The 24,801-nt window shown below is 40.7% G+C and overlaps 1 protein-coding gene across 3 annotated transcripts in view; it reads right to left on the bottom strand.

Moving 5' to 3' along the window:
- The window catches only part of scarb1 (scavenger receptor class B member 1), a 58,386-nt gene extending 41,145 nt beyond the window's left edge, over positions 1–17,241 (bottom strand). For 2 of the 3 annotated variants that reach the window (XM_004910540.4, XM_004910542.4), the window contains exon 1: positions 16,869–17,240. In XM_004910540.4, the coding sequence (XP_004910597.1) occupies positions 16,869–16,988 (120 nt within the window). In that variant the 5' untranslated portion in view covers positions 16,989–17,240. Of the gene's footprint in view, positions 1–16,868 lie in introns of all 3 variants that reach the window. The other variant, XM_002935287.5, reaches the window with a different exon arrangement.
- Positions 17,242–24,801: the final 7,560 nt, after the last annotated feature.

The following is a 24,801-nucleotide window of genomic DNA, read 5'->3' as shown; positions in this document are numbered from 1 at the left end:
GTAATTGATCCCAACTAAGATATAAATAAAGCCAATAGGATTGTTTTGAATCCAATAAGGAATAATTAATAGTTAACTAGGGCATGGAGTTAGACTTAAGGCATGAGATCTAAATAATGGAAAGACCCCTTATCCAGAATACCCTTGGTTCCAAGCATTCTGGATAATGGGCCCTATACCTGTACAGCATTTGACTAGTGAGGAATTGCATTTTAAAGTTACAGTTAGGGAGGTGGCACAGGGGTAGATTAGTTGCCTGTAATAAATCTTCGTTATTGCGGGCGACTAATCTCCCCAAAACGCCATCCCATGGCGATTGTAAATTGCTGGTGGGATGGCAGGCACGTAGCTTCGGTTATTCAAAGTAACCCGAACTTGCCTCTCAATGAAACTTCAGCCCTTAAGGGCTCTGGCACACGGGGAGATGAGTCACCCGCGACAAATCTCCCTGTTCGCGGGCGACTAATCTCCCCGAAATGCCATCCCACTGGCAAAAATGTAAATCGCTGGTGGGATGGCAAAAAAGTTGCCTCGAGTGGAAACTTCTGTGATTTCAGGGAAACCGCGGAAGTTTCCTCTCAAGGCAACTTTTTTTTTTTAAAAAGAAGTTGCAGTGACTAATTGCCCCCTCTGTCTTAAAGAAAATAAAGGATTTGTTTAATATTGATTTCTTTTTAATGGGTTTACTGATGTTTAATGTGAGTAATAAATAGTTTTTAATGTTGAGAATTGCAGGTGCCAAAGGGAGGGATATAAAGGAGGCTCATGACACTCATGGTCTGCCAAGAAGCAGGTATTTACCAGCAGAAGCAGTGCATTTTTCCCATCTCAGCTAAAGATAAATGTGTGTATAAGGTAGTGGCTTTTAATCATCATGGTTCTGCCTAAAGGTGGCCACACACATTACAATTACGATCTTTCCTGTGACTACTGGTCAATGAATCATTTGTATCCTCCACTAATGTTCAGGGCTGAATTGTCCGATATGGAGGTAGAAACAATAGGAATTCTACACCGATCTGACAATTCAGCCCTAAACGTAGACTTTGTTTGGGCGCCTTCAACGGCACCCCATCAAAATATTTTGTCCCGCCCAATCAACGAGATGACCAATATGCAAGGCTTTTGCGATATCGCCCGCCTCATCAATCCACAATACACGCACCGAATAGCATACGAAACCTCGTTTTGTACGATAATATTGGTGCAATTATGAACAGCTTAATAGGATTGTAGTGTTTGCAAAAGGTCTTGTGCCATTAAACCTTAAGGAGCACTTCCTAAATATCCTAAAACAAATTTGGCAACTGTTCCATTTAAAATGATTAAAAGTATATAAACACTTGTTGAAAGGAGGAGAACCCTGGGCAGAGACAAATGAGTTAGCAATATATACATTTTGGCCACGCCTGTGCTTAATCGCCTTGTGCTTGCATGCTTTCCATTTAGCTAATTCTATTAAGATACTTCCTATCCCCCGAGAAATTCCAGAGAAAAACAGTTATTGCCACAATGATGGTTTTGTTTTCTACAGAAGTCTAAAAAGTTATGCAACTGATTATATACTATATATTATATAAATAAGGGAAGGTGGTAGTGTTTTTGTGGTGCTCGACCTTTATACTAGTGCACCCTGTGATGATGAGTCAATTACTTTCAGACTGGAAGATATGTTATCAAATGGGTCTCGCTGTACAGAAACCATCTGAATGGAAGGGATCCGTCAAACAGGTTTACAGTGTTATGTGAAACAGACATTGGTTAATATAAAATGTCCCCACACAGTGTAGGCATGCATTTAAACAGCACTCAGGTGAGTAAGAAAAAAAGAACAGAAGACTGCACCTGCAAGAAGCATCAGAAGTCTACCTGATTAGCTGATTCTACCTGCATTAGTCATGAAAATAAATTGCATACTCAGTGACCCTTCTGGCACAATAGGTGTGGCACCCCTGGTTAATGGTTCTGCTCTATTAAGGATATTGTAAATCCAGAGCAGCAGATTGAAGGCATCAAAAAGCAGATTGTAGGAAGTTTAACCACTGTGATCAGACCTCCCATACAATGTGCTGCTATGCAAGTCTGTGGAAAGGAACAATAGATACCATTGACTTCTACTTGCTACAGATTCCTTAACTAACAGAATTACGGGCATGTGGAACAGCTCAAACAAGCTAAACCCTAAATTAAAGAGGCTTTCCTGTCTATGAAGTTAGAAAACAACGAAAGTTGATTTGACAGAAGTAGCAGGGGCAACATGTTATAAACACCATGAGATAAGGCCTTTAGACTAATTTTTGTTTTCTATTACTGCATTTAGCATGCTGTAGTCAATGGGACTACCAATATTACAAATTCATTTAATTAAAGTCAGAGTGCTAACGGATAGGATCGACTATTGTACAGGTAGCCTGTAAAACACTAAATATTATTTTCTTTCAAGGTACGGCAAATGGTTAACTAAAAAAGACACACACACACACACACACACACACACACAGATAAAGCTTTCTCTGTCCTCTGTTCCACCTATTTTCGCATGACATTCTCCTGTGAGTTCTGCACAGTCAGTGATTTGACACAATCTTACCAAATTCAATCTGCAGCAGCAGTGGCTACTTCTGTTTAAGCATTTTATTAGCACAGGCTTTGCCAAGTCCAGTTTCTAAAGCAAACACAGTTTTATCAGTTTAGGGCAACAGCACATTATTGTCATTGTCATTACTTTAAAACACTTTTTTAGATGTTACTGTTCCTTTAGGGCCATGACAGACGGGGAGATTAGTCACCCGCGACAAATCTCCCCGAAATGCCATCCCACCAACGAGAATGTAAATCGCCAGTGGGATGGCATACGCGGCACGGCAATTTGCCTTGAGAGGAAACTTTAGGTGATTTCTGCGCCACGTATGCCATCCCACCGGCGATTTACATTCTAGCTGGTGGGATGGCATATTGGGGAGTTTAGTCGCGTGGCGACTAATCTCCCCGTCTGCCACGGCCCTAAATCACTGAAAACAGTTTGTTTGGTCTCCAACAGGATATTATTCCTGATCCTGACCATCAAGTAAAGGTGAACTGCTTTATTATTACAGAGCAATAAAATCTTTGTTTCAATACTAAAAGAACTGTAAAATAGTATTTCTATATTCCAGGGCTTCCTAGCTAATGGAAGTTAAGGGGACACACATCTACCATGTTACCATGACATTACGAGATGCTGGGACAATTAAAGGGCACATGGGCAATCATTTAACTGTACCTAAAAGGTGTATGAAATTAAACAAAGAAAGGTGTTTTGAATACATTTAAACAGAAATTATTTTAAACCTGCACTGGTAAAAATTAGCAGTGCTTTGTTTGTAAAAACAGAGGGGGTCACTTATAAAAATTTGCACAGCACAGAATAATTCACACAGTGAACATACTTGCCCTGCCCGTGCTTGCTTATATTTATAAAGCTGGACAAGACTGGTGCACTTAATGTGCAAACATATTTTTTTTTATTCACAGTGCAAATGTCCTTAAAGCTTTTTAAATATGGCAGATTTGCTAACTGCAAATATTTATGCACACACTTTGTGTCTGAGTAACGCCACAGCTTTAGTGGCAGAAAAAAATACTTGCTAGATGAAAAATGTATATTCATAAAGAGAAAATCAGCACTATATTTGCACACAAATATGCCCACAGAGGGTATGTATGCTCATGCATCTCCCCAAAATGCTAATTTTTGTGCACAATTCACATTTCACTGCAATTCTCAAAAAAGGAAATACAGGCACAGCAGTGCAAGTTTAAACATTTAGTGAAAACATGTGCTTTGCAAACTTTATAAATGACCCTACGCAAACTTTATAAATGACCCCCACAAAGTTTACAAAAGCATAGGCCAGGAGCAAGCAGAAATTGGCCTATAGGGAACAAATTTACAAAGCACATAACAGTAAGACAAGCAGTCAAATGTTTCTCTACAGAACGAAAACTTTTTCATAGAACAGGGCACTTGTTGCAAATAAATAAGGGGTTATTCTTCACCCCAGGGACAAAGTGCAAAAGCACTACAGAAGCAAGAAAGCAGCCCACGCCGGAGGGACAGGGCCCAATGCAGGCTGTGCCTCCTGCTGCTTTATACCTCATGCAAGTTACAAGGCGGACTGGGGGCAGGAGGGGGAGGCATCTCAGGGTGAAGACACACAGAGCTACTAGTACAAGCTACTCGGCTACTAAAATAGACAATACCTATCATTTACTGATAACTCTACGTGTGTTTTAGCAGAGAAAGAAAAAAAAATACATTTTCCTTGAGAGGTAAGTTCGGGAAATCGTAGGGACGCATATGCCATCCCACCGGCGATTTACATTCTTGCCAGTAGGATGGCATTGTGGAGAGATTAGTCGCCCGCGATAACGAAGATTTGTCGTGGGGTGACTAAACTCCCCATGTGGCACTGCCCTTATACAGTGCTAACTAACAGTACTGTATTAGAAAAGAGGGCCACAGGTCGCTGTGCCCCAAAACAGTAAATATATAGGTACATGTGTGTATTCACTTTTTTTGAGCTAGGTTTTCCCAGTGCTTTAACATTCTGAAATGACCAGGAGACTTAGTAGGCACCTTTGACTAGGTTTAACATGCCTGTTTATGTGGGGGAAGGGTTTGGGAGGATTTTGCGGTCCTTTAAACTGGTTATAATCAAAATCTTTGAGCTCTGTGTAATGAGCCTTGCTCACAGAATTCAGTTGCAGTTGGTTGGTCCAATTTGGTAGGATAATTTTAATCACTGCTACAAATTAAAGCTCCATTGGACAAGCAACGCAACATTCATCCACCTCAAACCATAAAAGATTTATGAATGTAGGCTTGATCACCATGCTATGAAACCTAAGGAGCAAAAACCACCAAGTGTGTTTGTGCAGCAGTGATATGACTACACGAACATGCACCAGAAAGAATGACTGATCTATGTGCCTCTAGTGCATCTGTCAGAAACTCACAACGATCAAATTTCACATCTGGTAACTAAGTCCTTCTACATGACCTGAGTTGTGCAAATGGCTTCTGGGAAAGAAGAACAGCACCCTAAGGAAAGAAGCCACAAACAGTGACCAAAGGCCAACCACATCTGTATGCAAAGATGAAGAAAAAAAAAAAAAAAAAATCTTTAAGAAAGGCCATATCTCCCAAAGTTGATTTTCAATAATCAGTCCTGAATCACAGACCCCAAAAGGAGTGTTTGGCATTTATGCTATAATGTGAAATTTACCCACTGTTTTTGGGATCAAAACAGCATGTATCTAACCTGGTTGTGCTTTAAAACCTGTTAGATTAGCTTCAACATCCAGGATATTCATAAAATAGCTTTAAACAAAAAACCTACAGCTAATTGGTGGTTGGGGTCTGCTGGCCAAAGTCAAATCACTGGTAAGTGTTACTTAAAAGATATGAGAACTAGCTTGGAAATGTCTGACCAGATACAGGTCTGCAAGACTGACAGTTGATCATGCAACTCTGGCCAGATAGAGAGGCTTCATAATCCAACAACATTTATTTGCAGTTTGAAATCATAGCCTAGGGAAGAAAAAAAAAAAAAACACACAACACCTAGAATTCGATTGAAAGTTAACAGGTCTGACTTGGTAGATCAGGCTCTTGGATTTTTGAATGATAAATGTGGGTCAAAACCTCATGCGTAGACCCAACCAAGAACATTTCTTCTGTTACGATGCACTCTCACTGTCTGATGTCTAGAAACTCATGGGGGAGTGTCTGTCTACCAACTCAGCAAAAATACATAATTATTTTACAGAATTAATACATAAAACTACCCCAGGTCTAGTAGTAAATTTAGCAATTTATGTGAAAAATCAAATGCATTACATCACTTGATGGAATGTAAAAATAACAAAAAAAAGGAAAAACAAAGAGCAGTGGAAGATAAAATGGACAATTTCTGTGGCTGTTTTCTTTGCCTGAAAGAAAATCAACACTCAGCAGTGCAGAGAAGCACCCATCCACTCAGAAGATAACTGAATCTGACAGAACCATGCCAACAAAGTAGGTCATCCATTATAATGCAGAGATGTTACCAAGAAAAGGGGCAGATATTTATTATGTACCAACATGCAGCATTTAAGATAATTAAAGAATATAAAAGTTTTTCACAATGTATACAGAAAAATCTGAAGATCCTCAGTAGCATCTCATAAGTTATCAACAGAAAGTGTGAAACTTACACATGAATAGTAGAAAAACTCCTTATTAGGCTTAAAGGAACAGTAACACCAAAAAATGAAAGAGCTTTAAAGTAATAAAAATATAATGCATTGTTGCCCTGCACTGGTAAAACTGGTGTGTTTGCTACAGTAACACTACTATAATGTATATAATAAGCTGCTGTGTAGCCATGGGGGCAGCCATTCAAGCTGGAAAAAAGGAGAAAAGGCACAGGTTACATAGCAGATAACAGATAAGTTCTGTAGAATACAATAGTGTTTTATCTGTTATCTGCTATGTGCCTGTGCCTTTTCTCCTTTGAATGGCTACCTCCATGGCTACATAGCAGCTTATTTATATAAATTATAGTAGAGTTTCTGAAGTAAACACACAACTTTTACCAGTGCAGGGCAGCAGCACATTATATTTTATTTACTTTTATACACTTTCATTTTTTGGTGTTACTGTTCCTTTGTTACGGACTGCTTTAAGTAGGGCTAGTCTGACATACAGGGAGCATACAGACCCATGTATCATATCATCTACATACGCACCATTCCATCTGCTCATGCCATCAACTGGTGTAAACACCATCTAAGATATGAAACATTAATCACTGCTGATTGCTATGAAACTCCAAAGATGAACATCTTTAGTTAAGTTTTATACTTTAACCAGAGATGGACAATTTTCTCTGGCTTTCCATTAATACTAGTAGCAGAAATGTTTGTCTCCAGTAACCCCTAGGGCAGGGATCCCCAACCTTTTTTACCCATGAGCCACTTTCAAATGTAAAAAGACTTGGGGAGCAACAAAAGCATGAAACGTGTTCCTGGGGTGCCAAATAAGGGCTGTTATTGGCTATAGGGTAGCCCCTATGTGAACTGGCAGCCTATACGAGGCTCTGTTTGGCAGTACATCTGGTTTTATGCCTCCAAAAACTTGCCTCCAAGCCAGGAATTCAGAAATAAGCACTTGCTTTAAAGGAAAAAGAAAGGTAAAGTTACTTGGGGGTGCCAAAATGTTAGGCACCCCCAAGTGACTTTAACCGCCTACCTTTTACCCCGGGCTGGTGCCGCTGTCAGGAGAAAACAGCACCAGCCCGGGGTAGCTGCCGGCGCTTCCTCCTTCCGGCTTCGCTGCGCGCGCATGCGCAGTAGAGTGAAAAGCCGAACTTAAACATTTAAGTCGGCTTTTTCGCTCTACTGTGCATGCCCGGCCACCGGCAGTTTAGGAAGTGGAAGGCGGAAGGAGGAAGTGCTGCGCTCCAGGTGCCCCGGGCTGGTGCTATTTTCTCCTAACAGGGGCACCAGCCCGGGGTACAAGGTAAGCGGTTAAAGTCACTTGGGGGTGCTTAACATTTTGGCACCCCCAAGTGACTTTGCCTTTCCTTCCCCTTTAAGGCCACTGGGAGCAACATCCAAGGGGTCGGAGAGCAACATGTTGCTCACGAGCCACTGGTTGGGGACCACTGCCCTAGGGCCTAGGCCAATAGGATTGCAGTATAATAGGTCAAAACGCTTCCCACTAACTGGCATATGACCAGACAGTCAGCCAGTATGGTGAAAGTGTCTTTTTTGGGCCGCAGAGACAACATTTTCAGAACTCTTGGCACTGCGCTGTAGCACATATTTAAAAAGACACTGGGATATAATTACTAGTTGAAAGTAACGTTGCCCTTTTCATATGTGGTTTACGCTAAAATTGTACTTGCAGGTTAATTTTGTGCAACCAGTTGCTGAAAATAACTAGGTAACTAGAGATCTGATATGGTAGAAACTATTGGCTACAAAAGTCCCTGCCTATGAAATAATGGATTTCTGAAAGATTGACGGCTGGTAATTTTTTGTACTACAATTGTGTACATCTTTGAGGCTTATTAATAATGTAATGCTTTTTTGTGGACCATCTGATTTTTTTTTTTTTTAAAAAACCCAGAAGGGGCTTTTTCTGCTGAAGATGCTCAAATTACATTCTGCTTAAGGACATTAACATTAGGTCAGAAATATTTCATGCTTAAAACACAGAACTAAAGAATTCAAAATATATGGTAAGTCTGCCTAAGGGAATAATCGCATTAACATTATTATGATGTTGATTTATTAGGCAGCCTATGTGAAAGATTTTACTTAACTATTACAGAAAGCAGAGGGATGAATATTCACAACTTCTCAATATTGCCACACCCTTGCACGTTTAAAAGTTCCCATTACGAAATAAAATCCTGTAGCATAAAACATGGTTAAAGGAATATACCAAGCAAAAAAAGGCTCATGTCAGAAGCCGAAACCTACTTCTACATTTTACCATACAGCTCATTTAACAAAAATCCCCATTTATGAGCGGACACGGCCATTCCAGATTTAGTTACCAGCTTATGAACCCGTGTATGGCACTAAACACACAGCCCGCCAAATCAATAACTGTTCAGCGATTAGTCAGATATCTATTGGGCTGATTTAAGAATCTGGTGGTTATGGTTTATAACACTAAAGGCGGCATTAATTTTACATGGAAGTAGTGACCGTGCCACAGGTACTTAACCTGTAACTGTACCTTCAAAACACACTATGCAGAAAAGATCACAGTATTCTACTGCACATTAATGAAAACACCATAATAAGTGTAAACCCAAAGCAAATACGTTGTATTCCCTTTATAGATGTTTATATTATCATGAATGTTACAGAAATGTATCATTTTGAGAGGTTAACATTTTAGATGAAATCTGATAAGCAGTCACTTAAAAAAAGATAGTGCAGTTGTGCCGAGTGCCTAGGCAAAGAAAAATTCGAAAAGCTAGCTAGCTAAATGTGTTTATTTGCAATATTATGTGTGCTGTACTTTGCACTGCTAAGACCAGGACCAATGATTATAAATGATAAAAGATTAGCAGATGGCTTCGTACACCAATTCCAAAAAAAAAAATAAAAGCTTAAATGGCTAAATTTAACAGTGTATGTATGTATGTATGTATGACTTGTGCTTACAAATCTACTAGTAGTTAACATGAAGTTGAAAATTTGGTGGAAGTGAAAGGGTGAGATGCAATTTTTTAACACTTTTTGACTGAGGAATCATTATACAAATGCACACAAAAGTAGCTATTTATATATATACACACACACACACACACACACACAGTAATAAAGAGAGGATTTGCATGCAGCAGGATCAGAAGGGATGAGTTCATTTCTTTAAGCAGCTAAGAGTAGGGTGATCTCAAAACCACCTGTCTACTCCTCCTCACAAACCAGTTTTTATAATTATTCAAAGGGGATGACGCTGAATCTCACCACTATGGTGTGATCGCCCAAAGGAATCTTTTAAGTTTAATGAAGCCAGGGATTGGGTAGTTACTAAGAAAACTTGTTTCACCAGCCTCCACGCACACAAGACCTGCAGAATAGATAGCAACAGATGTTATTTGTCCTTGGTTAAGAGGATTGTTTGCCTTTCTTCCCCAGAAATTATAGTTCTCGCACAACACACATTAGATACAAGCCCTACAGACTTAAAATAAAAGATGTCCTAAAATAAACTGCATTACAGAAAAAAAAAACATTTTCTACAAATCTTAAAATAGTGGGGCTCTGTATAAGTTAAATGTTCCTGTAATGATATTAAAAGTGTAAATTTCTGTCAAGAGAATACAGCATATACCCAAGCTAAGGCAAATGGATTCCCATATGTCATATTTTTGCTCTATGTGTAGGAGGAGCCACAGCTACTCAATGGTATTTCTAATGGGGAATCGGATATTCTTGGTGCACTGCTCTAGGGTACCATGAGAGCAGGGATGAAAACAAAAAAAAACAAAAAAAAAAAGATAGATGGGCCTTGCTGTGGGGTATATAGAGTCATGCTAGATTTGCATTTGTAAATGGAAGCAGTATATGAATTTCCTAGTTATCATCAAGCTGTAGGAAGGACATTTGGCAAGGTAAGTACTTGCCCAAACAGGTTGTAGAGCTTCCCTTTAACAAAGTTTATTAATCTTAAGGGAAACTGAATTAATGCATGTCAGTTCAGAAGAACAGACATCTGCTACAATTTAATATTTCTCAATGGGGTGGGGATCAATAACACCTTTTGTTCTTTGATTGTGTTTTTTATTTTTCAGGCCCAAATTTTTTAACCGGCCCATGAACTTCTAGCCATACCCCTGCCCACCCAGAGCATTCCATAAGTTTCATCCTACAACAACAGTTTTAAAAGAATATCAATGAACTAGACAAGAGATTCCATCGTGTTGGTAACAGACTACCCATGGCTGTATGGTTGCCTCCTAGTTTGAGTTGTGACCAAAAACTTCTACCTATAAGAAAGTGTGCTAATAATCAACTGGGACTTCCCACTGCAGCAAGTATAAAATGTCTATGTATCCTATTCATGAAGGTCGTAAGAGGAGGAGATTTGTCCTTTAAATGGTTTAATATGATCTAATAGGAAGAGTGTGGAACAATAAGGCACCCTTTAAAAAGACAGAAAAACCAATGGCCAGGTGCTTGGAAACCACACCAGCATATAAGCATGAAAACCCTCCAGCACTTTTTTTGAGAAAAGTCAAATGTGGAGTATATGGAGGGGGAGCCTTCTCTACCAATATGTGAGTGTATTCATACAAACACATGGAAAAGCAGCAGTCATCTTTAGAGGAAACATCTGCAGGCTAAATATTTTCATACGTCTTCTTTCTGCAGATTCATATATGATCCTTGCAAATGAGCAGTAAATTTAGATTGATGTTCATTTGCTTGCAAATTGGAAAAGCAAAAATCAAATGTAAGTGATCATCAACCTGGGAAGTTCCCTTTTGGTGAATTGTGGCAAGTTCTGTTTTCACCATTTGATAAATATGCCCCAATATTTTATCATATCTGGTTTGGTGAAAGTATATTTCTGGGTCACTGAATGAACAAACAAAATCAAAAGCAAACTACATGTATGGGACCAGTTATGCAGAATGCTTGGGACCTGTGGTTTTCCGGATAAAGGATTTTTCTGTAATCTGGATTTCCATACTTTAAGTCTACTAAACATACTTAAAACATTAAATAAACTATATAGAATTGTTTTGCCTTTAATATGAATTATAGTCACCTGTAGTCTTCCTGTAATTCAGAGCAGTCTGGATAATGTGTTTCCAGATAACCGTTCGTGTACTCCCAGAGTGCTTTGCATCTACTTTTTTCTATGATATTTCAGCTTGTCCGCTCCCTCAAGCTAAGGGTCTGAGGCAGATACACCTGGACCACTATATCTACATTGGCGAGTTTTCCTCTGTGACCACTAAGTGGTCTTTAGTGCCCTTTTCTCTTTTATTCAACGGATCCTGTACCTATACCAATATAAAAATAAAAAATGAAAACATACGCAGAATACGGTGTGTGATGGCACATGATTACATTAAATACCTATTACAACACACGCCAATGGATGTAAAAGCTCCACTGTTGCAATCAGTATGTAATCAGAACTCGGCAAACAGTGTTCCATGCAGAGACCACTTTGACCCCCTAAGTCAAAGACAGTTTAGAAAAAGTTACATTTAGCGGAAAAGAAAAGAGATGGTAGGGCTGAATGAAAGCACAAAGTTTATCAAGCACAGAGTTCAAGCCAAATGCACCATGCATTCACCCTGGCTCCCTAAATACAAGAACTTGCTGCGCTAACACAATACAGCTCACTGCCAGCCAAAACTGCTGATTTGCAAGATCCTTGTTTTGCACCAACTGCAGTTATTCAACAGCCACAATATATGAGAACTATCACGCACGTTGCTCAACTGGGAGTCAATTTCAATGACAAAATTGATCAGGCAGATTTGTACAGGTCTAGTTGCAGCAGTTCGTGCAATACATTCCCTGCTGTTACCACAGACAGCACACTGGCCGTACAAAACAATCTTTGCTACGTGTATGTTGGGTGGACAGTCCTGATCGATATCTATCGATATAAACAATGAATATTAGTCATTTGTTTATAGGCAGGATTGAAAGTTATGGTAACATTTGAGGCGATAACAGTACATGTATTTTGAACTAGACTATAACAGTTGTATAAGAGTTATATTGTAGAGATGTATAAGCCTAAATTTTGCACTCAATGTTAATGAAGACTGTACAGTCACACATGATATAGATTAGATGTGACTCATTACAAAGATGGCTTTGATTTTACTGCTTTTCTTAGCTGCGGCTGGGAAAAATCCCAACTAACTTACAAATTCATTGGAATTCCATTGAGATCAGCAATGGTGGAAGTTGCTCTGAATAAGAACTGTTGCCGAACCAGAGACAACTTGTAAATAACCCCATGCACAGACGTACATACCCACAGAGTGCCAGAAATACAAAATAAAAAGGAAAAGAAAATTCAATCAAGTTTACAGAAAAAAACATGTACATGACATCACAGCAGAAAAGGTTGTATACCCTAGCTGTGTCAGGTCCTGGTTTTACAAATTGAGGCTGATGGCAGAAGGTATCACTTATATACTTATAAAAATAAGGCTACGGATTGCACATTATATAACATGTACATACAGTTTTTTTTTTTTACAGAATATATAAAATGTACTCACATATGAAAAATAAATAATCCCATATCTCTATAGCCACTTTTTGTTGCTTTGTATCCCATTAACATTTTTACAGGGTGACTTGTCACATGCCAGAGATCATGATGCTGGAGACATTGTGGGGGAAGACAACACCCTGCTAATGTGGCTCAGGCCATGTGACACTATGGCATAGATGTCATATGGTACAAAACAGGTCAAGCATATGTGTTTGTAGACCTCTCCCACCAGGAGATACTTAACTGATCCCTAACATTGCTCTTTGCTTATAGGGATCATATACAGAACAATTATAGACTTTAGAAATAAAACAAGTTGTCATCATTATTTAAAGGGGAAGGAAAGGCTAAGTCACTTGGGGGTGCTAAAATGTTAAGCACCCCCAAGTGACTTGAATCGCTTACCTCGTACCCCGGGCTGGTGCCCCTATTAGGAGAAAAACGCACCAGCCCGGGGCACTTGGGGCGATGCGCTTCCTCCATCCTGCATCCTCCGTTCAGCCTTGACTGTGAGTCAGGCGCATGCGCAGTAGAGTAAAAAAAGACCACTTCTCTGTTAAAGTTCGGCTTTTCACTCTACTGCGCAGGCACGCGAGGCGAAGGAAGGAAGGAGGAAGCAGGTACCCCGGGCTGGTGCTGTTCTCTCCGTACAGGGTACGGGGTAAGCGATTCAAGTCACTTGGGGGTGCCTAACATTTTGGCACCCCCAAGTGACTTAGCTTTTCCTTCTCCTTTAAAGAACCAATGAAAACACATGTATAGGGGATAATCTTGGCATTTAGTCTACAATTTTTAGGACTACCTGTATATAAGCCACATCCCACAGGCAGTACTATATTACAGGAACTTTTTCCTTGAAAAAGACAGCCAAAATTAAAAAAAAAAAAAAAAAAATTATGACATTTAATATGCATTTTAGCTGCACCCAGTCATGTTCAGGTATGGAATCTATTATCCTGAATGCTTTGGATACTGCCTTTTCAGAATAAAGGTTTTTTTCCCCCCATCGTTTTCATCACCATACCTTAAGTCTAACAGAAAGCTTTTTATTTTGCCACCAATATGGATTTATGCTGCTTAGTTACCATCATGTAGAAAGCACAGTTTTATTAATATCTCCCTCTAATTAGGAGCTTTCTGGATACTTGGTGTCAAGATTAGTGATCCCATATCTGTATCAACCCTCGTAAGTCATAAATGTTAGTTGCTTTGTGAATGTTGTCAGTCTGTCCCACCATATGTACCAAGTGTGAATGGGGAGCTGTTGGCTCTACCTGCTGTTGTGGACATGCACATTGCCATACCTCTCTAGGAAAGAAGCTATAACACAGGGCCCTAGAGAAGCCTGGCATGTCACCACCTGCTAAGCATTCATCAGAAGTATCAGATAAATGGTGGAATTCTTGCAATTTCTGAGATGAAGCATCTTAAGCATGGGAGTGCCTTAGAGAATGCAAAGAGCATCCCCCTAACAGTTAACAAATGTACAGTAAAGTTCAGTCTTGGGGGAGTTACATTTGATCAGAAAATATGTTTTGTTCAAAATACACAATTGACAAGCATTGTGTCCCTATAGCAGAAGACAGGTATAAGAGACTAGCAGAATTGTGTTATTACGGAGTCCAAAATGCAGCTGTGCGGGATAATCATTAAACCCGTTTACCAGAGTGAAAAATCATGTGGGACAAAAAGTATTATTTATCTATAATTTACCAAAATGGTCTTGGGGAACAAGCGAAGTTCCAAATAAGCAATAGGTATATTACAATGCACACTGTTGAAAATTACACTGAAGGTAAAAACCATGCTGCAGCAACTAATAATACCCAAAGTGGGCAATGTTAGGAATACACTGTCTCCTAAACAAGCCAGGTATCACATTCAACTTCAAAAGGCAATTGCATATACTTTTTTGTGAAAATGCATCTGAACCTGGCCTTAACACTTGTCACGGACTAAAATGTACATCTATGATATGGGTGGATTTCAGCTTGAAAATGCACATTTTTGGGCCAAAGATCAACTATATCTAATGATAGGCTCCAAACATTTTGCCACCGGTGGAGAAAGCACCTTGAACTAAAAGTCTAACTTTAGCATACAGGGATAAGCCAATAACCAATAAAGGCACCATCCCTGAGCTTAAGAGGACAGCCAGATCACAGATAATCCACAGGTCAAATAGCATTAGTTAATCCCTTAAGAAACATACAAGAAATATCGATAATGTGATAATTTCTTTTAGGGCCAAAAGTTAGTGCGGATGAAGCTTGAACATGCCCAGATGGGCGAGTTTACTACACTGTAGGGTTAACACCTCATGGCAGATTTAAGGGTAATGGCACACTGGTGATTTAGAATGCATAGCAACTTTTAGATGTTTAGGGAGGCAATGGCAAGTCAACTTAAATGCCTGGCGGTAGCAACCATATATGAAAGTGCTACTACAAGTCCCTGACACAACGGTCACTCAGAACTGTGGCACTTTTTACAATGGCTTGGTTTATTTGACTGCAACTGTAAACAGGGCCATTTAACGGAGATTTGCTGCTACTCCCTGGGCTACTGATTGTTGTAGGTGCCCAGCTCCAGGGGACAGGGATTCCTTCCTAATGTGGCTTACCACATGACACTTCATTGCTGTATAATTATTTACAATTATTTAGTATAATGTTCCCATCTCTGTGTATTTATACTGTAAGATTGTACAGTGCTGTGTATCCTTGTAGTGCTTTATAAAAAAAAAAAGTTATACATACATCTATCTATATTGTAAAACTGTACAGCACTACATATCCTTGTAGCACTTTAAAAAATTATAAAGTTATACATACAATACTTGGTAATAAATATTTGGCTACTTGGCTTTTAAAGTGAGCATTTGTGTGGCTATAATAAAGAAATTTCATTACAAGCTCCACTAGGGCATAAAGTAGTGTAGCAGTATTTAAGAAAAAAAAATCACCATTCTACATTACTTCTCCTGGCACTGAAGGACTCCTCCTAGCCACTAATTATCCTTAACCCCCCCCCCCATTATTGACAATCCATGCATTTTTCCATATCAGTAACTTCATTATAAATGAAAAGGGCAAGGGTGCCAATGTCGTCCCACAAGGGTGGAGGGTCTTAAATGCACAGGTTGAACTACACACACAGTAATATTGAAGACATACAGAGCTACTTTGTAGCAGCTACTTGCCACAACCACTAAACAACAGAAAACACCCTGCCACAGACAAAACACATGTAAGGACAGTTATCACTAAATGATCTGCATCGTCTATTTCTGTAGCCCTGACAAATAGCTCGGCGTGTCTTCACCCTAAAGCAGAGGGAGGAAGAAATCTATACATTTACAAAATAAAAATCCCCATAGCATTGATACAAATTGTATGGAGTGGCACTTGAGTTGTGCAAGTACTATATAGTAGATGTGCCCTGCCCATTATACAACACGTATGTGCACCATTAGTGATCAAAGCATAGCGGGAAATAAGCAGCAATGCCATGAGCGGAACCCAGGGCACAGGGCAGCCAGGCAAATGATTAGAATCTTTACAGTTTGCACAAAGGTGAAATGTATCGGAGGATTCGGAGAATTGTACGTGACAGCTGGGCCAGTTTAAAACATATGGTAAATAAGGATCCCAAATAAAATAAACCTCCCATTCATAAATGTCCGCCAAGTCATGCGGGAGTCCAGTAACAACAAGAATAGTGCAACCCGGAGAGGGTTAATAATAGTAACGATTGGGAATAAGTGCAAGAGAGGGAACTTTAAAACAAGGCAGACATTGATGAAATCGTTGCATATACGGGACAGTAAGCGCTAAGTTGGTTGGAACAAGCCCCGGGCACTTCCACCCTCATTGCTGGAACGGATTCGCACTTACAAAACAAAGTAGTTGTAATAGTAGAGAGAAGAGTTTGCGGCAGAGCGATGCGATTGGTAGGCAAGCGCCACACTGTCCCACACACACCCTACTAGCAATGCCTCAGCCCGCCTGCTTAGTCCCATGTGTGAATATACAAGTGCCTCAAGCTGAGCCCATAGCGGGCTTCTTACCTTCTCCACTTGCTCATCCATGATCACCGGCACCAGGAACACCAGCAGAGTACCAACACCTACTAGGAGCACCCCCAGCACCCCGAACACTATGGACTTCTTATTGCCCACTCCTGCCATTGCGCTGCCTGCTGTCGGAGCCGACGTGGAACCCAGATGTAAACAGAGAGAAGCCGTGTAAATAAGCCTCCCCTCTGTGCTCTAGCCCAGCTCCCAGCCCGGGAGACATCCTCTCAGCGAGTTTTATTGTAAGGGGCAGGTAAGGGCCCGCCCCACGCACTATCTAACTCGCTGTTAGGGCACTCTACCGCTCTCACCCCACTCCGGCTCCCAGCGCAGCAACGGCGGCTAAGGGAAGCCACGCCCATTGGGGGAGGCGCTCCCAGTCCTACAGCCACGGGAAATGTAGTCCTGTCCTGAATTCGCCTACTTAACTCTTTCTCTGTCATTGTTGCACGTCTTAGATCAGTGCTGCCGTCATTCCCATATATAAGTGGCTACGGCTACTTTATCCCAGTTCAGCAAAGGTCGGGGGAACTGGCTCTGTTGAGACCAAGCAAATACAATTGTAGTTAAAAGAGTGTAGAAACGCCCTAGGAAGCGCCAGCAACGCAGCGCTCAATAGTGTGGGCTGTGGGACAGGCGTGAAAAACTATATGGCTGCAGGTATAATAGGGCCACCTGGTATTGCTCAGCCTGCGCTACTTTAGTTGTTGAGGTTAGACTAGTTGAAAGGTTGTTCAGTGGGCTGAAAGGTCTAGTTCAACAATAGCTTACGGGCCATAACATGGGCACGTCTAATGAGCCCAACAACCCCTGTTACCATACTAGCTGTGGTGGAAAAGTTAAAAGTTTAAGGTAGAACTAATTAAAGAAAAAATGCTCAAAGAGCCAAAACTGCTTAATTTCTCCAAAATCAACAATAAATAAACAGGTAAACGCTTAAATAAGTAAACATGTGGAAAGGAATTAGTTAAATAAGTATAAATAAATCGTTCTACAGGATAAATACCCAGTATGCTATAGAGGCTCGGGTGTCAAAACCCAGAGCCTACTGCTCAAGATTCACAGATTCCTTATCCCTCTTTCGATTTTGTTAAAAGCAGGAAAATCAGTATGCTCACCAATATCCAATGGTGGTCCGGGTGCTCAAGGCCCCGAACCCGTAGCTGAAGGGTAAATATCACCAAAGTAGAAATAGGACATCAAGCACTCCGGACTGCCAGGGACTGCTAAAACTTGGTCTTTATTTCTTCACATTAAAAACAAACAGGTGACTGACGCGTTTCATGCATTAGTGCACTTAATCATTGGCCTATGATTAAGTGCACTAACGCACGAAACGCGCCAGGCAGACCCTGGCAGTCCGGAGTGCTTGATGTCCTATTTCTACTAAGGTAGAACTAAATCCACTTAAAGATATACTGACACCAGCAATTAAACCTTTTTTACATCTGTTTTAACATTATCTTTGCATGCTATTTATATTTTTCCCTTAAGTGCTCTGGTACACGGGGAGATTAGTCGCCCGCGGCAAAACTCCCTGCTCGCGGGCGACTAATCTCCCCGAGTTGCCTTCCCCCTGCCATCCCAGCCTCGCGAGTCTTTTTCGGCGATTTGCGCGAAATCGCACCGCCGCGTCTGCCATCCCGCCGGCGACTTACATGTTCGCCGGTGGGATGGCAGGGGGAAGGCAATTCGGGGAGATTAGTCGCCCGCGAGCAGGGAGTTTTGCCGCGGCCGACTAATCTCCCCGTGTACCAGAGCCCTAAATGTGTTTGCCTGATGCTTTTACATTACCTATCTGATCCCCCATGTTCCTGTATGAAGGAGCTGCCATATTGGTTCAGCAGCAGTGCCTTAGCATTAGAAGGTTGAGAAGGGACAGTCAAGTTGGCAAGAGACAGGTTTACGAACTTCAAGTAACAATTACAAAAGCAGCCCTGTCAGCAAAAAAATGATCAACGTGACCTATAGGTAACTTTTGATGTACATTAATATTTTGAAGAGAAGTTTTTCATGTCAGTATCACTTTAAACTGGGAACACACACTCATGCAACAGATAATGTTGGACATTTGAACTGAGTCCCCCTCTGCCCCACCCAAGATATGGATGAAGTGAGCATTTGTACTCTCTGCACTAAAAGCCAAGTTATCAGTTTAATGTCCTGTTAAAAATAGAAATAGAAATTTGTCCCTTAAAGTCACCAGGGACAATTTTTTTGCCTCCCCCGTAAGGCAAATTTCTCTCAATAGCCCATTGCAGGAGTGGCACTGCGAATGCCAGATTCAGTGCAACCAGATCTGCCTTATCAGCAATTGAGTGTAATAGCTGGATCAGTTCAGGCATAGTCAGCAAAGTAGTCACAATCCACTTTGGCCCAATAGATGTGAGTGCCAGTGTACAGAATTTGTGACTCAGTGTACAGAATTTTGTGAACTCTTCTATGTGAGCAATGTATCTGCAGAAAGGGATCTGTTTAGCTTTTGTAGCAAACCATTCCTGCAGGCAGGCACTGCCACAGACTCAGAGGCAGTAAGCAGTTGATAAGAGTTTCTTTGAACATTGACTTTGTTTACTGATGAGCATTAGCAGCCAGCCAATCACACAACTGGGAGGCACGGGTCAGATATTACACATAAAGCGTCTGTTACAAAATACATTAACTGAACTGTTTTGGGAGCCTGTTAGAATCCATAGACTCAATATACAAAAATGACTTAAAAATAATTCTGTTTGATAAGGCACATGGTATTTACTGTATGAAGCTTTCTTATTCAGTAGTTCTAGCCTGAGCCTAATTTTTATTATTCTGCTGTCAAAAGATGCTGGTGGCACCCACAAACTAGTACACGCTAGGTGAATTTTCTGCTGTACAATAAAGCTGGTGTAACAGTGCTAAGCTGGATCAATTTGGGGGACCATTGCTTACTGTCTATAAGTTCTGGTCCAAAAAATGCACCACAGTGAGCCTATGCTAATGTTAGCAGTGACGTTTAGTTTCCAGTTAGACCCAATGTAGGCCTCCCAAGGTGATTAATAGATATGGATTGCCTGAATCATCACAGGAGTGAGTAGCATTTAGTGATCATTGTCAAGTGTGACATTATGCCAGGCCTTTATAAAATAATATTACATACATGACAGGACAAAAAGCTTTTTGGGGACAGGCAAGCAAGCAATCCAGAAATTCTAGAAAATGACAGAAGAGCAATTAAAAATATAAACTAGCATGGGGCCAGCATACATGCTGCAAAGTGCTATATACTCAGTAGTTATTATAGAGGTTTTATTGGGCCTGCTGGGGGCCGTTTGGGTCTCAGAGTACTTGAAATGCGAGAGCAGATTTTAAATTTCAATCCAGGCATGCTTGGGGGTCACTTTAAATATAAATACACTTTCCTAGCAGTGGTATAGAAACACTCATATTACTGATAGACAAGTATCTAAAGCTCTTCTGCCCCTAGCATTTAAAAAGGACAGTGCCCTCTAAGGTAGAAGTTTAGGAAATACATGAGAATGGTTTGTTAAAATTGTGCAAGTCTTATGTTAAGAAAATGCATAGTAAAGTTAGAGGAAAGGGTTGTTTTGTGTTAAGGATAAATGTTATGTGTATAATGTGAGTGTTTAGGTGAAATTCTTTTTTTAGTGATATATGCACATAGAAAATCCTGCCAGAGGTCTAAAGGAAAAATTGAGGCCTCCTAGGAAACAAAAAATGTCAAAGTCATTAGAGTGATAATGATCCCTACCTACAGGGCTACCATCAGAAATGTTATGGCCCCGTACAAGTTATTTATATGGGGCCCCCCATAAACACAAGCGCAAAGTACTAACATTTTGGCCACACCCTTTGTGTGTGCAATAGAAACAGCTGATGTTACTCTATAATAAGCAGTTCATATAAAAAGTTCTATTAATTAATGTGCTAATTAACAGTCAATTCATTGGGGTTCAGTGGAGTTAGCCCTAAGTTAAAACCCTACACTCATAACTTGATATTGAAGTAATATGAGTTTTTGCATAAACAACATAAACAACATAAATTTAACCCTTTAAGTGCCAGCCGAATTCGTCATTTCGGTTCCCCCCAGTGCCAGACGTTTTTTAAGCATTTTGTACTCATTCACTTTAACAATGTTTTTTGGTAGGAAAACCTCCACGAAACTAGGGAAATTATATATCGTTTTTTTCGTCACTAATTGGGCTTCGACATACATACCAAATTTTATAACTTTTCTGGAGATATGATGTGTATTTTGGGTGAAATATGTAAAAAAAAAATAAAATTATGAAAAATTTCTGTATATTTTGAGGTTTTTTTCCATAGAAAAGTTAATTTTACTCACTTTTTTTTATTGTTTGTAAAAGCCCTGATACTCCCAATTCCAACGATACCAAATATGTGGTGGTACCCCACAGTTCCTGTCCAGAAGTAACCCCCAAACTAAGGCAATACTTAGTACAATATCACACCAGAACAAAGCAGAAAAGCGCTTGTAACAGTTAATGCAGCATAACTTATATGTAAATCTAAAATATCCCCTCATGTTTGGTATCTTTAGAAACTACAGACCTTCAGGTTTCTAGGTGCAATGTAGTTTTCACTCAAAAGCCAAATACCTTTTGTCAGTGCATTGTGAAATTTGGAACTTTTTATGACATTTTTTTTTTTTTTCTAAAACGTAAACTTGGACGCATGATCAAATGTGGATTTGACAAAAAAAAATCTCATAAAAATTTTCTAACAAAGGCATATTTGAAAGACAAACTTCTCCTGAATAAAATGATGCCCCATATGTATGGGTGCACATAAAGACATGGGCACCAAACACTCCAAAGCAGGGGCAATGCACAAGGGCAATTACAGCTAAAAATGTGGGGGCTGCGCTCTATGTGCACTTCCTGCAGTTTTTCAGTGTTAACCCCCCCTACCTGTGAAATAACCCCCACAAACTATATATTTCTGAAAAGTGCACACCTTCAGCTATTCAGAGACACCACTCTTCTCTTTCTACATGGAAAATTGTGGCCGCAGTCCCTTGCAGAAGTCAGCGCTTTGGTCAGAAATCAAGGAAAAACTAGATACAAACCTAGATTTCTCCCCAAAATCTCCATGGCAACTACCAAAAACTTACTAACCATCAATCTGCAAGTTCCCCTGAATAAAACGATACCCCATATGTATGGGTGCACATAAAGACGTGGCCACCAAATGCCCCAAAACAGGGGCAATGCATAAGGGCAATTTCAGTTGAAATTTTGGGGGCTGCGCTCTATGTGCACTACCTGCAGTTTTTCAGTGTTAACCCCCCCTACCTGTGAAATAACCCCCGCAAACTATATATTTCTGAAAAGTGCACACCTTCAGCTATTCAGAGACGCCACTCTCCTCTTTCTACATGGAAAATTGTGGCCGCAGTCCCTTGCAGAAGTTAGCGCTTTGGTCAGAAATCAAGGAAAAACCAGATACAAACCTAGATTTCTCCCCAAAATCTCCATGGCAACTACCAAAAACTTACTAACCATCAATCTGCAAGTTCCCCTGAATAAAACGATACCCCATATGTATGGGTGCACATAAAGACGTGGCCACCAAATGCCCCAAAACAGGGGCAATGCATAAGGGGAATTTCAGTTGAAATTTTGGGGGCTGCGCTCTATGTGCACTACCTGCAGTTTTTCAGTGATAACCCCCCCTGCCTGTGAGATACCCCCACAATCTATATATTTACGAAAAGTGCACACCTTCAGCTATTCAGAGACACCACTCTTCTCTTTCTACATGGAAAATTGTGGCCGCAGTCCCTTGCAGAAGTCAGCGCTTTGGTCAGAAATCAAGGAAAAACCAGATACAACACTAGATTTTGGTCAGAAATCAAGGAAAAACCAGATAAAAACCTAGATTTCTCCCCAAAATCTCCATGGCAACTACCAAAAACTTACTAAACCTCAATTTGCAAGTTCCCCTGAATAAAACGATACCCCATATGTATGGGTGCACATAAAGACGTGGCCACCAAATGCCCCCAAACAGGGGCAATGCATAAGGGGGGGCTGTGCTCTATCTGCAGTTATTTAGTCTAAACACCCCCATACCTGTGAAATAACCCCCGCAAACTATATATTTCTGAAAAGTGCACACCTTCAGCTATTCAGAGACGCCACTCTCCTCTTTCTACATGGAAAATTGTGGCCGCAGTCCCTTGCAGAAGTTAGCGCTTTGGTCAGAAATCAAGGAAAAACCAGATACAAACCTAGATTTCTCCCCAAAATCTCCATGGCAACTACCAAAAACTTACTAACCATCAATCTGCAAGTTCCCCTGAATAAAACGATACCCCATATGTATGGGTGCACATAAAGACGTGGCCACCAAATGCCCCAAAACAGGGGCAATGCATAAGGGGAATTTCAGTTGAAATTTTGGGGGCTGCGCTCTATGTGCACTACCTGCAGTTTTTCAGTGATAACCCCCCCTACCTGTGAGATACCCCCACAATCTATATATTTACGAAAAGTGCACACCTTCAGCTATTCAGAGACACCACTCTTCTCTTTCTACATGGAAAATTGTGGCCGCAGTCCCTTGCAGAAGTCAGCGCTTTGGTCAGAAATCAAGGAAAAACCAGATACAACACTAGATTTTGGTCAGAAATCAAGGAAAAACCAGATAAAAACCTAGATTTCTCCCCAAAATCTCCATGGCAACTACCAAAAACTTACTAAACCTCAATTTGCAAGTTCCCCTGAATAAAACGATACCCCATATGTATGGGTGCACATAAAGACGTGGCCACCAAATGCCCCCAAACAGGGGCAATGCATAAGGGGGGGCTGTGCTCTATCTGCAGTTATTTAGTCTAAACACCCCCATACCTGTGAAATAACCCCCGCAAACTATATATTTCTGAAAAGTGCACACCTTCAGCTATTCAGAGACGCCACTCTCCTCTTTCTACATGGAAAATTGTGGCCGCAGTCCCTTGCAGAAGTTAGCGCTTTGGTCAGAAATCAAGGAAAAACCAGATACAAACCTAGATTTCTCCCCAAAATCTCCATGGCAACTACCAAAAACTTACTAACCATCAATCTGCAAGTTCCCCTGAATAAAACGATACCCCATATGTATGGGTGCACATAAAGACGTGGCCACCAAATGCCCCCAAACAGGGGCAATGCATAAGGGCAATTTCAGTTGAAATTTTGGGGGCTGCGCTCTATGTGCACTACCTGCAGTTTTTCACTGTTAACCCCCCCTACCTGTGAGATAACCCCCACAATCTATATATTTACGAAAAGTGCACACCTTCAGCTATTCAGAGACACCACTCTTCTCTTTCTACATGGAAAATTGTGGCCGCAGTCCCTTGCAGAAGTCAGCGCTTTGGTCAGAAATCAAGGAAAAACCAGATACAAACCTAGATTTTGGTCAGAAATCAAGGAAAAACCAGATAAAAAACCTAGATTTCTCCCCAAAATCTCCATGGCAACTACCAAAAACTTACTAACCATCAATCTGCAAGTTCCCCTGAATAAAACGATACCTATGTCTGGTTGCACATAGGCCGCCAAACCTGAAAATGCATAATATTGGGGCTGCACTCTATGCACCCCTTTTTTTTTGCCTGCACCCGAATGAATGGGATACGCTCGGGTGCAGGCACATGTAGCCGATATACGCATGAAAACGCGTGAGAATGCAAAGTCTCGCGTTTTCATGCGTATATCGGCTACACGTGCCTGCACCCGAGCGTATCCCATTCATTCGGGTGCAGGCACAAGTAGCAGGCGTAGGGCTGAATTTTCGGCAAGCGTTTTTCCACTTGCTGAAAAAATCAGCCCTACGCCTCGTGTGGCATCAGCCTAACCCTTGGCAATAGAAACTACCAGAACAATCTTAGCACCTCTGGACCTTTCTAGAACAACTG

The sequence above is a fragment of the Xenopus tropicalis genome, chromosome 1 (assembly GCF_000004195.4).
Source record: "Xenopus tropicalis strain Nigerian chromosome 1, UCB_Xtro_10.0, whole genome shotgun sequence".
NCBI lineage: Eukaryota > Metazoa > Chordata > Amphibia > Anura > Pipidae > Xenopus > Xenopus tropicalis.
Note: the sequence above shows the minus strand (reverse complement) of the source record. Positions and strands in the feature narration are given on the sequence as shown.